This window comes from Tursiops truncatus, chromosome 19, assembly GCF_011762595.2.
Source record: "Tursiops truncatus isolate mTurTru1 chromosome 19, mTurTru1.mat.Y, whole genome shotgun sequence".
NCBI classification, from domain to species: Eukaryota; Metazoa; Chordata; class Mammalia; order Artiodactyla; family Delphinidae; genus Tursiops; species Tursiops truncatus.
This window is the reverse complement of record NC_047052.1, coordinates 19704665-19718505: the sequence shown is the minus strand read 5'-3', so window position 1 is coordinate 19718505 and position 13841 is coordinate 19704665. Positions and strand designations below refer to the sequence as shown.

Below are 13841 nucleotides of genomic sequence, written 5' to 3'. Positions count from 1 at the left end.
CTACTCCACCCTCCACGCTCCCTGCTCCACCCTCCACGCTCCACCCTCCACGCCCCACGCTCCTCGCTCCACCCTCCATGCTCCCCGCTCCACCCTCCACGCTCCACCCTCCACGCTCCCTGCTCCACCCTCCACGCTCCCTGCTCCGTCCTCCACGCTCCCTGCTCCACCCTCCACGCTCCACCCTCCACGCTCCCTGCTCCACCCTCCACGCTCCACCCTCCACGCCCCTCGCTCCACCCTCCACGTTCCACCTTCCACGCTCCCTGCTCCACCCTCCACGTTCCACCCTCCACGCTTCCTACTCCACCCTCCACGCTCCCTGCTCCACCCTCCACGCTCCACCCTTCACGCTCCCTGCTCCACCCTCCACGCTCCTCGCCCCACCCTCCACGCTCCACCCTCCACGCTCCACCCTCCACGCCCCACGCTCCTCGCTCCACCCTCCACGCTCCTCGCTCCACCCTCCACGCTCCAGCCTCCACGCTCCTCGCTCCACCCTCCACGCGCCACCCTCCACGCGCCACGCTCCACCCTCCACGCTCGCTGCTCCACCCTCCACGTTCCACGCTCCACCCTCCACGCTCCACCCTCCTCGCTCCACCCTCCACGCTCCACCCTCCACGCTCCACCCTCCTCGCTCCACCCCCCACGCTCCCTGCGCCACCCTCCACGCTCCCTACGCCACCCTCCACGCTCCACGTTCCACCCTCCACTCTCCCTGCTCCACCCTCCACGCTCCTCGCTCCACCCTCCATGGGCCACGCTCCCTGCTCCACCCTCCCCGCTCCACCCTCCCCGCTCCACCCTCCACGCTCCTCGCTCCACCCTCCACGCTCCAGCCTCCACGCTCCTCGCTCCACCCTCCACACTCCAGCCTCCACGCTCCTCGCTCCACCCTCCACGCTCCACCCTCCACGCTCCACCCTCCACGCTCCTCACTCCACCCTCCACGTTCCTCGCTCCACCCTCCACGCTCCACGCTCCTCACTCCACCCTCCACGTTCCTCGCTCCACCCTCCACGCTCCCTGCTCCACCCTCCGCGCTCCACCCTCCTCGCTCCACCCTCCACGCTCCTCACTCCACCCTCCACGTTCCTCGTTCCACCCTCCACGCTCCCTGCTCCACCCTCCACGTTCCACGCTCCACCCTCCACGCTCCCTGCTCCACCCTCCACGTTCCACCCTCCACGCTTCCTACTCCACCCTCCACGCTCCCTGCTCCACCCTCCACGCTCCTCACCCCACCCTCCACGCTCCACCCTCCACGCTCCACCCTCCACGCCCCACGCTCCACCCTCCACGCTCCTCGCTCCACCCTCCACGCTCCAGCCTCCACGCTCCTCGCTCCACCCTCCACGCTCCTCGCTCCACCTCCTCACTCCACCCTCCACGCTCCACCCTCCACGCCCCACGCTCCTCGCTCCACCCTCCACCCTCCACGCTCCTCGCTCCACCCTCCACGCTCCAGCCTCGACGCTCCTCGCTCCACCCTCCACGCTCCTCGCTCCACCCTCTACCTCCTCACTCCACCCTCCACGCTCCACCCTCCACGTTCCTCGCTCCACCCTCCACGCGCCACGCTCCACCCTCCACGCTCCCTGCTCCACCCTCCACGTTCCACGCTCCACCCTCCACGCTCCCTGCTCCACCCTCCACGCTCCTCGCTCCACCCTCCACGCTCCCTGCTCCACCCTCCACGCTCCACCCTCCACGCTCCACGCTCACATGGATCCTCACAGCAGCCTACTCGCTGGTGCCCCCCCCACCCTGTGTCCAGTTCTGCAGCCAGAGGGCGCTCTTAAAACACTGTGACCGCGCCCCTTCGTGTCTCCTCTCTACCCTTGAGATAAAAGACAGTCTCTTGATTTGACCTTCATGGCGGGGCCCTGCCAGCCCTTCAATACTCAGCAATGTTCTTTCAGCTGATGATATACCTTCACCCTGAATAAGACGTAGGTCATGGCCTACTTTGACTACATGTTAAGGTGGCCCAGAAAAAGCAAAGCACCGTTTTAGGGAGAGAAAAATTTTACTTCAGCAAGATCCCAGAAACATGAGCGCCAGTGCACAGTGCCTGGTAGCCACAGGGTAGCATCTTGGCTAACAGCATATGGGGCTTTGGCTGCCCACTGACCCGGGTCCCTCTGTGGGCTGAGTGACATTGGACAAATAACCTGGCTGAAGCCCAGTTTCTCCACCTGTTAACTGGAGATCCCATCATGGACCATCACAAGAATTAAATAACACAGAGCATGAAAAGTACCAAGCATGGTGAATGACACACAGTAGGTGTCCAGGAGATGATAGCTACTCATGCTGTATGTGGAGGGAGGGCCGCATCTCAGGGATGACCTAGTATCTTGAGGTACAATTTCCTCTTGATCATCAGCACCTTTGTAGAAGCTGCTCGGGAAGAAAGTCTAGGATAGGGGCAAAGCTTGCCTTACCCTCTGTCCTTTCCACAGCTGGTGCAGGGGGAGAGCGAGGCAGAGCGGTGGGAAAGGGGGCTAGCATCATGTTGTTTCTCTGCAGTCATTTTTATCTTGTTGATGAAGTGGACCCTGAATTTGGAAATTGGAAGTTTCCCTCATAATTTAAAGCAGCACCTACCTCCGCCAGTCGCAGGGACTGGAAGATTAACTTCCCCCTGGCCATGCAGGCGGACGCCTGCGCCAACTGGCTCCATCTGCAGGCATGGGTGTTGCCATCTCCACACCTGGCTGGTGATGAGCCTGGCACTGCCACGAGAGCGAGGTTCTCATTTGCTGCTGAGGCAGGGAGAGGGAGCGGCGTCTTCAGGGTGACCCCATGGGACTGGCACCTCCGCAGCAGTTTCTGCGTGCTGAGCAGGGCAGGCATGCACACACAAATCCAACCCTAGGTTCTTATTCTGGGCACCTCCAGCCTTGCCATGGCCAGCTTTCTGGTAGCACATCTGCCTTGGACCGTGGGGGTGACCAGTACATCCCAAACCATCGCAGCAGCTGGAACAGACTGAACAGGACAGTTGAGAGCAGTGTGGACCCCATACACTCCTACCATCCCCAAGGAGGGCTGCTGTCTCTGACATTCCCAAGCCCTGCCATTGGCTTCAAAGGTGAGAGGAAGAGGGTGACATTGGTTGGATGGCCAGCTGGCTTGTACTTTATCAGAGAGAATACGGTAGCAGAATAACCACTGGCTCAGCTCTAGTCCAAGCCAAAGCCCGGTCATTGGCTCAGGAGTGAAAGCACGTCGGACTAGATGAGTGGTGGCCAAAAGCTTGTCTCCTGACCAGGGTAATCACTGTGTGAAGTACTATGTTGAAAAGGATGCTGCGGCTGCCTCCTGGGCCAAACAGGAAGAGAATGACTCTGAGTTAGCCATATACTGGCTATATATGATTGTGGTGGGTTACTTAATACCTTTGAGCCTCAGTATTCTCACCTATAAAATGGGGAGAACATAGCTTCAGGGATGAAGTGAGCTCTCAGCACAGAACCTACACATAGTGGGGGCTCTCAAAACAGTGGTCTGTGTTTGGCCCTCAAAGAATCCCAGAAATCTGCTTACCCTGGCATTTTCACGTTAGAGGGTCAGGAAGCACGCACACTCAGCCAAAGCCCAAGGGCAGCTCCCTCTCCCCAGGGAAGGCACCTGCAGGGGAGCAGCTTCCAATGAACTTCAGCGAGCAAAGGCTTGGCTCTCAGGCTAGGATGACATTCTGGCCCAGGCAGTAGGGCCTCGAGGCCAGCCCCTCCTAATGAAGGTCAGTAGGCTGCAGGAGCCACCAGCATGGGCCGGAACTGCTGGCGGGCGTGTTCATAGCTCAGGCAAAGGCCCCAAGTTCATGCTTCACCTACCTGTCCCTGACATGGGCTGAGTGTGGGAGAGGCTTCTGGAGATGGTGCTGGGAAGGGATGGGAAGGTACAGGAGGCCACAGTTGAGTTTCTACCTTCTGATTTGCATAAGTCCATGCCCTCACCTGGGAACAAAGCCCTCCTACCCAGGGAGGTAACCATCCACACTCCGCTTGATTACCACTCAAGACAGAGACCTCATTCCCCTGAGGCAGCTCAGGGCCTCCCTGCCACTTCCCCATCTGGTCTCAAGGCTGCAGCCACTCACTCAGTACGTGGCTTGGGCACCTTTGGTGAGCCCAGGCCCAGTGCTGAGCTTGAGGACACAGAAAGCGATCAAACACAAGTCCTGGAAACCGTGCATAATCATATGCGACAAGTGCAGAACAGGGACGGGGACACAGGCTCTGGGAGGACAGACAGGGGGACCGCTTTCAGAACAGGGCCCAGGAAAGCTTGCCCTGTGGCTCGCTGAGTATCTGAAGCTGGCTCCGTACGGCTGTCCAGAGATGGGACCTGCACCCTCAGGAAGGGCTCACGCCTGGGGCAGGGAACAGTGGAGAGTGAGCTCGGGACTTTGAAGCTTGGGCCTGAGTTCTCACTTGGCTCAACCACAGAGTGACTGAGTGACCGTGGGCTGGAGCCGAGCGTCAGTCCACACATCTATAAAAGGGGAAAACCACATCCCTGCCCAGCTGAGTGGGAGGGAATTAAGGGGCAGTCACGGACGCTCCCTAATGTGGTGCTGGCTCTCCCTGAGCGAGGCAGCGAGTGCCCATGGATGGTCCTGGCTGATTCCAACCCTTCCCTGGGACCCCAGCCCCCAGGGCTCCATCATCTTATCTTATGGGAGGACAAAGCCATCATGGGCCCCAGAAGCTCCCTTTAGTAGGGTTCTCAGGGACCCACCATACCACACCCCTTCCTAGAAGCCCCTTCCCACCTCTCTGCACCTTTACCCTTGTTCTTCCCCTGCCTGGAATACCTCCTAGCTTCACCTCCTCTGGGAAGCCTTCCCTGATCTGATCCAACCCACTGTCATGTCTGGGTCAGTTACTGCTCTTAACCCCAGGCCTGCCCGATTTCCCTGGAGTCCCCTCGGTAGGTTTCGCCCCTGAGGCAGGAGGCCAGTGTTGGAGGCCAGCACATCTGGTCCTCATACTCTGACCCCTGTGTATCCCCCATGCCTTCCCAAGTCTTTGGTAAAGTCATGCTGACCTTCCAACCTCATGTCTTGGTGGAATAGACTCCTTGTCTAGCACTGAGTCAGGTTCAGTGGGTTCAAGCCTCAGCTCTGCCGCTAATTTGCTGTGTGACCTTGAGCAAGTCCACTGCCCTCTCTGAGCTTCCTTTTTCCTTTCTGTGAGTTGGTTGAGCTCCTAGGCCAGAGGCTTCAGAGGAGAGGCGAGAGGAGGTCAGCCCTCACTAGCAGAGGCTCCTGCGGGGAGGAGGGGAGCAGCGCCTGAATCTCCTCCATTTATTTAGGGATGAATAACTCACAGGGCAGCAGGGAGGGAGGAGGAAGGTGTGGGGCAGGGTCCGTGCCCCGGCTCAGCGTCCTCTCTCTCTCTGTCCGCAGTAGCTCGATACAACCGCACCAGCTACTTCTACCCAACGTTCTCAGAGAGCTCAGAGCACAGCCATCTGCTCGTGTCTCCTGTGCTGGTGGCAAGCGCAGTCATAGGCGTGGTCATCATCCTCTCCTGCATCACCATCATCGTGGGCAGCATCCGCAGGGACAGGCAAGCCCGGCTCCAGCGGCACCGCCACCGCCATCGCCGCCACCACCACCACCACCATCGCCGCCGCCGCCGCCGCCACCGAGAGTACGAGCACGGCTACGGTGAGCTGCCGCCCACCCGGGCCCTGGGGCCCCTATAGCCCAGGAGGCATCAGGGAGGTGATGGCTCTGCCATGGGTGGCGCAGGGCGGTCAGAGGAGGCATCCTCGAGGTCATAAGTAATCAGGAAGAGCTCAGAGGCACTCACCATGTCTCAGGGGCATAAGAAGCCCAGTTGTCTGCCAAGCGTGAGGCTGAAGGTCAAAGGGAGGGTGTGGTGCTCCCTCCCCAGCCCTGGCCACTGTGAGACCAGGCCTGCCTGTTCCTACCCTTGTATCACCAGCCTGACCCCCGGAGAGTACAGGGCTCCTGCTCAGAGCAGGCCCACCCCCAACCAGGAGCCCAGGTACCGCCCTCGACCTCCCCCCACCGCAGGACGGCCAGCACGCCCACCTCACATAACTGGACCCGTGCTCTCCACTCCTGCCCCTCCCCAGGCACCTCTTCCATGCTGCTTTCTGCCTCTGCACCTTTGCATATGCTCTTCCCCGTGCCCAGAATGCCATTCCCCATACTTCCCCACCTGACAAAACCCTACTTGTCCTGCCAGACCTGGCTCAAATACCACCTCCTTTTGCAAGTTTCTCTGGCCCCGCCTCAACCACCCCCCCAGGCAGGGTTGACCCCCATTCCCTGTACTTCCTTAGCATCGTACCCACACTGCCATCAGTACCCCGACACAGGATGGCTGTGTTGCATCGGTGAAAGCAGGAGCTGCATGTAGCTCTCCGAGAGTCGAGCTCACAGCCCAGAACAGGACCTGGCCCAGAAGAAGTACTCCGCAGGCAAGGGAAGGAACCACTTCATTTCATCCTCACAGCAAGAGCTGTGTTAGCCCATTTTAAAGACTGGGAAGCTGGAGGGACTTGTTGAATGGCCTGAGTGCCCCTGAGCCTGCGCCTCATACTTAGAGCCTAGGAGAGATGCCCACAGGGGTTCCCTACATTAAGGTTGAGAGGTCAACCTTGGCCTTGAGGAGAGAGATGGACCTAGGGGCAGGCCAGTCCATCCTGAGTCTGTGGTGGAGACACAGGGCCTGTGCCACATGAGCAAGGCCCTGTCCCTGACATCAGAGCAGGTGGGGTGACAGCAGGCCACAGCCAGGCCAAGTCTGGGGTCAAGCCTTTCCTTACCCAGCCCCCGGTCCGATGACTCACAGCAGCCCTGCAGCCCTGTTACCGTGGAGACCCCTCTGTGGGGCTCCCGCCTCTCTGCCCACTTCTGTTCTCAGCTCTGGCTTTGGCACCTCCTTGGGGCCTCAGCAGGGAGCCTGGAGGTGCTGATGCCCCTACACCACCTTCTAGCCTTCAGGGGGTGCACAGGGGCTGCAAGGAACCTTGGAAAGAAGCCAGGGAAGAGGGGACCTGAAAGCAGCAGAGCACCGACAAACACCACCCTACTGGCCCTGGGGACCCTCTGTCCTTCAGATGCCCTCCCCCCGGCTCCAGTGACTCAGCCCCTCCCGGGCTCCCTCCCACCGCTCTGGCCGCTCCTTCTCAGACTTCCCGGTGGATGCCTATTCTCTGAGGAGAGGAATATTAAGGTCCCTCAGAGCCCAACCCTGGGCCCTGGGTCCTCTCTCTGTACCCACCCCATCTGTACCCATGCCCATCTCATCCACCTGACAGCTCCAAGCACCACCCACCACCCTCACCGAGACGTCCCCGAGACACCGGCCCCTGAAGTCTCAGAGGCACCTCAGACCCAGGGGGTACAAAACAGCCTTAATCTTCCGCTTCTACTGCACAACCTCAGGAAAGTTGCTTAACCTCTGTGAGTCATCTGTACAATGGGTACACGGGGACCCACCCCCAAAAGTTATTGTCAGGACTAAATTAGCACAGTACCTGGCTTATGAGTAAGTGCTCAGTAAATGTTAACTACTTTCATGATCTCTCCCTACCACCCTGAGAATACCTACTCCAGGGCCACTTCACTAATGCTGCAACCTCCACACCTGCCAGCCACCGGCCTGGCACCTCCAAGGCATTCTCCACAAGACAGCCAACAGGACTGAATTGTGACTCCACTCAACACTACTCAGTGGCTCCCCACTGCCCTCAGGACAAAGTCGGTCCTCCTCTGTCTGCCCACAGGGCCCTTCTGTAGGCTGGTCAGGTGCAGAGAGGAGCCAACGAATGTTTGAGAATGAATGAAGGAGTGAGTGAGTGAGACAGACAGAAAGACCGAGGAAGGAAGGGAGGAAGGGAGGAAGGGAGGAAGGGAGGAAGGGAGGAAGGGAGGAAGGGAGGGAGGGAGGGAGGGAGGGAGGGAGGGAGGAAGGAAGGAAGGAAGGAAGGAAGGAAGGGAGGGAGGGAGGGAGGGAGGGAGGGAGGAAGGGAAATTCTCCTTCCATAAGATGGAAATACCTTGAGCTTTAGGAGACAGATCTGGTCCCCTTTCACTTGCCTGGGCTTTAGAGCAAGCGGCTTTATATCCGATTCGTCATCTGAGGGAAGGGAGTAGCCACTTTCCCCCTCTCACAAATTGTTGAGGGTGAATGAGATCGTGGGGCTAGAGCACAGAGGTGCTCATGGATGCAAATTCCTCCTCCCCCCTCTCCCGGGCCTGTCAAAGTTGTTAACCTCGGATTTGGGCTGAATAATGAACCGAAGTATATCTTAACTTGGGTAAATAAGGGAAGAGGGAGATTTGGGCCTCCCTGGACCATTTGGGTCTGTGCTGTTGTTGAAGACAGGAAAGGAAAGGAGATAAGAAAGGAATTTGGGGAGTTCAAACAGGGTGTGTGGGGGGGGAGGGGGTTCTTTCCAGCTGTTCCTCAGGACCTCCACCCAGCTGGATGTCTGGGATTGACCTGGGTCATCTCAGGATTGGGGTCTGGACTAGGTGAGTGCCTCAGGGAAGCCTCAGTCTCCCTGAGACGCTCAGCCTCTGGGGGGCCCAAGAAAAGCAACCCAGAGAGAGAGGTGAACAGCAGAGTGGTTCGGCCCGGTCAGCTCTCAGACCTGCCCACCAGGAAATAGCCTTACCTTCCCGAGGTCTGGACAGCCATAGCGCCCCCCGCCACTGGCACTGCGAGTGGGACCCTCCCCGCAGCAACGCTGGCAGGGACAGGATCCTGGCACCAGAGCCCAGTGGCCTCGGTTCCACTTCTGTCCTCACGCACTTATTTCATGTCTTCCTCTCTCCTGAGTTTCTTCCCCAATTTCTTCCCAAAATTCTCATCCTTCAGCTGGTGCCCTAAAAGGAAACAAATCTCATTTCAGCTCCTTCTTACAGCATATGTTATTGGGTTCCTTTTTCCTAGTAGAAAAGTAATATGTGTTCACTGTGGAAAACCTTTAAAATACAGAAAATATAAAGAAGAAAATAAGGGTTCTGATCCTGTCCTCCAGACAGAGCCGCTGTTACTATGTTTGGAATAGTTTCTTCCGAGAGCTTTCTCGAGGTCCATAGATAACCCTGGGACTGCACCTGCAAATAGTGTTTCATATCCAGATTTTTTCCATTCATTGTTGTATCGACGTGAGAAAAAGAGATTTGGGGCGTAGAAAGAGCAATCTTTGGGGTCTACAGACTATGCATGAATTCCAGCTCCACATTCTACCAGCAATGCGACCCTGAGCCTCTGGCTGTAGAATGGAAAGGGCAACTGCAACAGTGCTGCTGACCTCAAAGAAAGGTCATGAGTCCCACCCCAGACAGACAAGCCCCGCCCCTGATGTTATGCCCTGCCCTCTGAGCCACCTGGGAGCCCGTTGGAGGTGAGGAGACCTCGTGTCTCAACCAGTTATCTTTGCAGTTCCCCTGTCCGCACCCCCTCTCGGCCCACCCCTCTACCAGACCTGTCAGAAACTGGGAGGCAGAGGAACTGGGACATCCAGCCACCCTCGGCCCAACCAATAATTTGCTGTGTGGCCTCCAGCAAGACACTGAGCCTCTCTGAACCCCAGCTGTAGAATGAGAAGATTGTACTCCATCGGCATTTCCTAAGCAGTGTTACTAGGTCTCAGAAAATAAGATTCCGTGGCCAAATGCTGCACAAGCACAGTTAAATGTGTTTCTCAGCTGTGGGACATTTCAGAGCCTTGGATGCACTATGTGATAAAAACAAAAACAAGAACAAACAAAAAAACCAGAAGAGAGTGTAGTAGATGTAGTCATCAGCGAAACCCCTTTTCTCCCTGGGATACCTAAAGGGACGGAGGCCTGACCCCAGAGACCGCTGCTGTCCTCATTCCCTGACACTTCCTCCCCATTTTTTGTGCCCCAGCCCTTCTCCACAGCTCAAAGCTTCCCGTTCACACTACAGTCTTCTTTCACAACTCCCCCTCTTGGCTCAAGCTGTTCTGTTCCCTCTGCCAGGCCTGCCCCTCTTCCCCTGGCTGATTTCTAGACAAGATTCAGCTCTGGGAGCCCTTCCCCCCAGGAAGCCTTCCCTGACCTCCAAGCTGGGTCAGGCCCGTCTCTGCTCCCACAGCCCCAGTACAACATCTATCAAAGCTTGTGACATGCTGCCCACTACCAGGCTGTCCGCAGGACAGGCTGCTCACTACCCTGGGAGCCCCACCAGGGCAGGGCCAGCTCTGCTCCCTGCGACCCCCATGCCCAGCAGGGCACTGGCGCTCACATTCTGGGGCTGTTGCTGACGGAATGAAAGCAGCCCTGGTTGGTAAGGGGCAGGATGGTGAGTCAGAGAGAACAGAATCTCAGTGGCCTCAGGCAGACATGTGAGGACCCTCCCTGGCACCAGCCTGAGGCCCAGGCTGAATGTCCGTTCCCTGCAGTGTCCGACAGGCACACGTATAGCCGCTCGAGCCACAGGACACGCTACACCTGCAGCCCTGCCGAGGACTGGCCTCCACCCTTGGACCTCAGCTCTGATGGGGACGTGGATGCCACGGTGCTCCGAGAGCTGTACCCAGATTCTCCACCGGGGTAAGGAGGCCTGAGAGGGCAGGGCTCTGGGCAAGAATCTCCAGCCCCCATGGGAAACAGCAACACCCCAGATGGCATAAAGGCAGAAAACATCTCCTCACCCTCCTGACCAAGCTGGTCCCTGTAAGGCGGGGCGTGACTCAGCAGATGTCCCTGAGAGACACTCGAAAAGGAAAAAGGAAGAAACGTTCAGCTCCTTCAGGCTGGGTGAAGAGGTGAGGTGGAAGGTCCAGGCCCCAACCCCTTAGTTTGCGCCCCCGGAGCCCAAATCACATCCACTGGGATAGGCATCATTGTGTCCAGACTGCACTCGTGGCCAGCAGGTGGCCCTGTCCCATGGGGGGGATTCTTCCCTGGGGAGCCTTTGAGTCCTATCCTGTCCTGCCAGCCACCCTCAGGCATATCGCCACCAGTTTGTACATGAAAAGAGGAGTCTGGGCCTCTATCACTTCCCCGCCAGGAGACCACCTGGGCCCCACAAACAGCCCCATCCTCTCCATCACCCTTTACCCTCTGCCCCCAGGGGCACTGGGAGGTATGAACTTTGCCTGCAGGTGGGTGCTTTTTCACCCTGCAACCATGGGCCCCAGGGACACCTTCCTAACCCTGGAAGGGCCACTTTGGGGTGAGTTGAGACCCAGAAGTGTCTGGCAGCCCGAGGCTGCTCCCACCAGCACCACCCACGCTCGGTGGCCAGCCTGCAGATGTTCCAGCAGCAGCGGCTACAGTTCTGAGAGATCTGAGACCCTGAATTTGGTGGCTCGCTCACTCACGTTCACACGGAACACTGGGGCTGAGTCAGGGCCAGAATCCAGGTCTCGGTGGTTCTGGGGTGCCCCTCCCCAGGGAGTAGAGGGGTTTCATCGGAGTCAGTGTGACAAAGGCCTGACCTGGTCCATGCCGGGGCAGCTTGTCGCTGCGGCTAGGCCCCCGGCCCTCGGGGGCGACCCCGCCACCCACCACTGAGGCCGGCTTGCACAGGGCCCTGAGGGAGCCTCTTCTCTTGCAGTTACGAGGAGTGTGTGGGGCCGGGGGCCACTCAGCTGTACGTCCCCACAGACGCCCCACCCCCCTACTCGCTGACCGACTCCTGCCCTGCGCTGGACCGCGCCCTGGATGCGGGCAGTGGCCGCAGCCCTGGCCAACACCAGCAGGCACAGAGACCGCAGGGCCAGAGTGGCTTCCGCACCATTTCCGTGGACACCCTGCCGCCTTATGAGGCCGTGTGTGGGGCCAGTCCCCCCCCATCGGGCCTGCTGCCACTGCCGAGACCAGAACCAGGGCCGAGGAGCTCCCAGGACTCGCCCACCCCAACCCGGGCCCCAGCCTCAGGCCCAGAGAGGATTATGTGAGGGACCCAGCGGCCGGTCCTGCCAGCCCCTCAGAGCTGGGCCACACCTTTCAGGCACGCAGGGGCGCGCACGCACACACACGCACGCACGCACACACACACACACAGAAGCGCACACAGATGTGCACACATGGCACTCCCACATGTACACACAACTTGGACACACGCACACACTGATGCACCCATGTGCACATACACATCCAGACGCCCCACACGTGTGCAGACGTGCACACACATAGCCCCCCCACACACACACACACAATCCCATCTGCGAAGGTTTCATTATAAAGGAAGCTCTCCCGACCTCCCAGTCTCCTCCCCAGCCTGTCAGTGATGCCTCTGTAGCCAATGCAGGGAGAAGAGAGGTGGAGAAGGGACCAGGGCTCGTCCCGCCCTCTCCACCGGCCTGTCTGCCCTGCCCGCACCAGGCAGGCTGTGCCCAAACGCTGATTCTGCCTCCAAAAACTGCTCAACCGTCCCAGGTAGCTGCCTGCCCCGACCCCACCCCAGAGCAGCTGGCCCTCCCGGCTGGCAGGACAGGCCTCAGTGAGGCTCAGCTCCGCACTGTCCCCCTCTCCCAACCCCAGGGCAGAAGAGCCACAACGTCAACACCCTGCCACTTATAGGGTAAGGGACCCGGGTCTGGGGGCTCAGGCACAACCTGGAGACCCTCGCAGCCCGCCTTGCCCATCCCTCGCCCAGTGCCCTCAGTCTGGTGGTGCTAGCGGAATCATCTCCGAAGCCCCCACCCCAAGCCACGGGTGATGGGCAGGGCCCTTGGTGGGCATGCGGTGGTGGTAGTGGGTCACAGCTGTGCCCACGTCAGTCCAACCACTGCCCAGGACTGAGGGTCGTCAAAGAAGATGGAGGGCTGCCGGGTACGGTTCTGAGGAGAGGAGCAGCCCCTCGCTAAGTACGTGCCCAGCCGACCACTACAGCCTAAGCTTGAGTGGGCTGGAGTCAGACCCCAGAAGCAGTGCTGTGCTCCTGGGCGGTGGCGCTTAGTGGGGAATTGTGAGCCAACGCATTCTGGTCCTGCCCTCCATGGTGTTTGAGGAGACGAAATGAAGGGGATGTGGGCCCCACTATGCCACTGCAAAAGCACCAGTGGCTACATTTTGGCCTTGCTGCCGGGGGTACCACGGAAGGGGATATGTGGGCCTGGTGGTAGAGACTCAGATCTTGGCCCCTGAATCCCAGCAATTTCCATCAGAGACCATGCAAGTAACAGAGCTAATTCCTGAAGACCCAGCCTGCCAGAGGGCGGCAGCCCAGCATCTGTGAAGAGTGTCCCTGCCGGCGTCACCAGCGGCAGAGAGTTCTCAAATCCACCCTGCCTCCCTCCTCACCCCCTCCTTAAACAACAGCACCTCCAACCATCCTCTCCCCCGCATTTCAATTCCTCCAACAAAGGGCTAAGACAATTTAGTAATCCCTTTCTGAAGAGAGGGGGCAAGGAAGGCAATCGTGAATTTTATTTTCTGTAGAAATAGAATTTCTTCTGGTGCAGAACTGAAAGGAATCCACCCAGAGGTTCTGTAGCATCCTGGAGCCCCCGACCCCGCCCCAGGGAGGGACCTTGTTTACAAGCAGTTCTGTCCACCTTTGTGGTGTACTGTTTTCTAGGCAAAAAATATCTGTCTATTGTACTGTATAGCCTTTAAAATGCACTCCAGGGATGAGACTCTTTTAAGAAACGCATCCTGCTTCTGCAACCCTAGAGAGTGCTGGCGGGGAGGGGGGTGGGCGCGGAAAAGATAAAAATCCCCACATGCTCATCAGTGTTTGAGGGGTGGAGCTGAACAGCTTTTCTTGTTCCTGGATTAAGCGCTAAATAAGCAACAATGTATCTTTTCTGTGTTCAAAATAAATATATCAGTAACAAACGTTGCAAGAAGTAATACGATC

At 58.6% G+C, this 13841-nt stretch overlaps 2 protein-coding genes across 5 annotated transcripts in view; one reads left to right on the top strand and one right to left on the bottom strand.

Annotated features, from left to right (window-relative positions):
- BEAN1 (brain expressed associated with NEDD4 1) overlaps positions 1 to 13819 on the top strand; it is a 38533-nt gene extending 24714 nt beyond the window's left edge. The window contains exons 3-6 of one of the 4 annotated variants that reach the window (XM_033845174.2): positions 5423 to 5686; positions 10432 to 10582; positions 10711 to 10797; positions 11592 to 13819. In XM_033845174.2, the coding sequence (XP_033701065.1) occupies positions 5423 to 5686; positions 10432 to 10582; positions 10711 to 10797; positions 11592 to 11934 (845 nt within the window). In that variant the 3' untranslated portion in view covers positions 11935 to 13819. Of the gene's footprint in view, positions 1 to 5422; positions 5687 to 8027; positions 8531 to 10431; positions 10583 to 10710; positions 10798 to 11591 lie in introns of those variants that run through there. The other 3 variants (XM_033845173.2, XM_033845176.2, XM_033845175.2) reach the window with 3 other exon arrangements.
- LOC109550088 (thymidine kinase 2, mitochondrial) overlaps positions 1 to 13841 on the bottom strand; it is an 886444-nt gene that overhangs the window by 831828 nt on the left and 40775 nt on the right. Inside the window, exon 11 of the mRNA XM_073796974.1 lies at positions 8674 to 8884. The gene's annotated coding sequence lies outside the window, so the exon portion shown is untranslated. The remainder of the gene's footprint in view (positions 1 to 8673; positions 8885 to 13841) is intronic.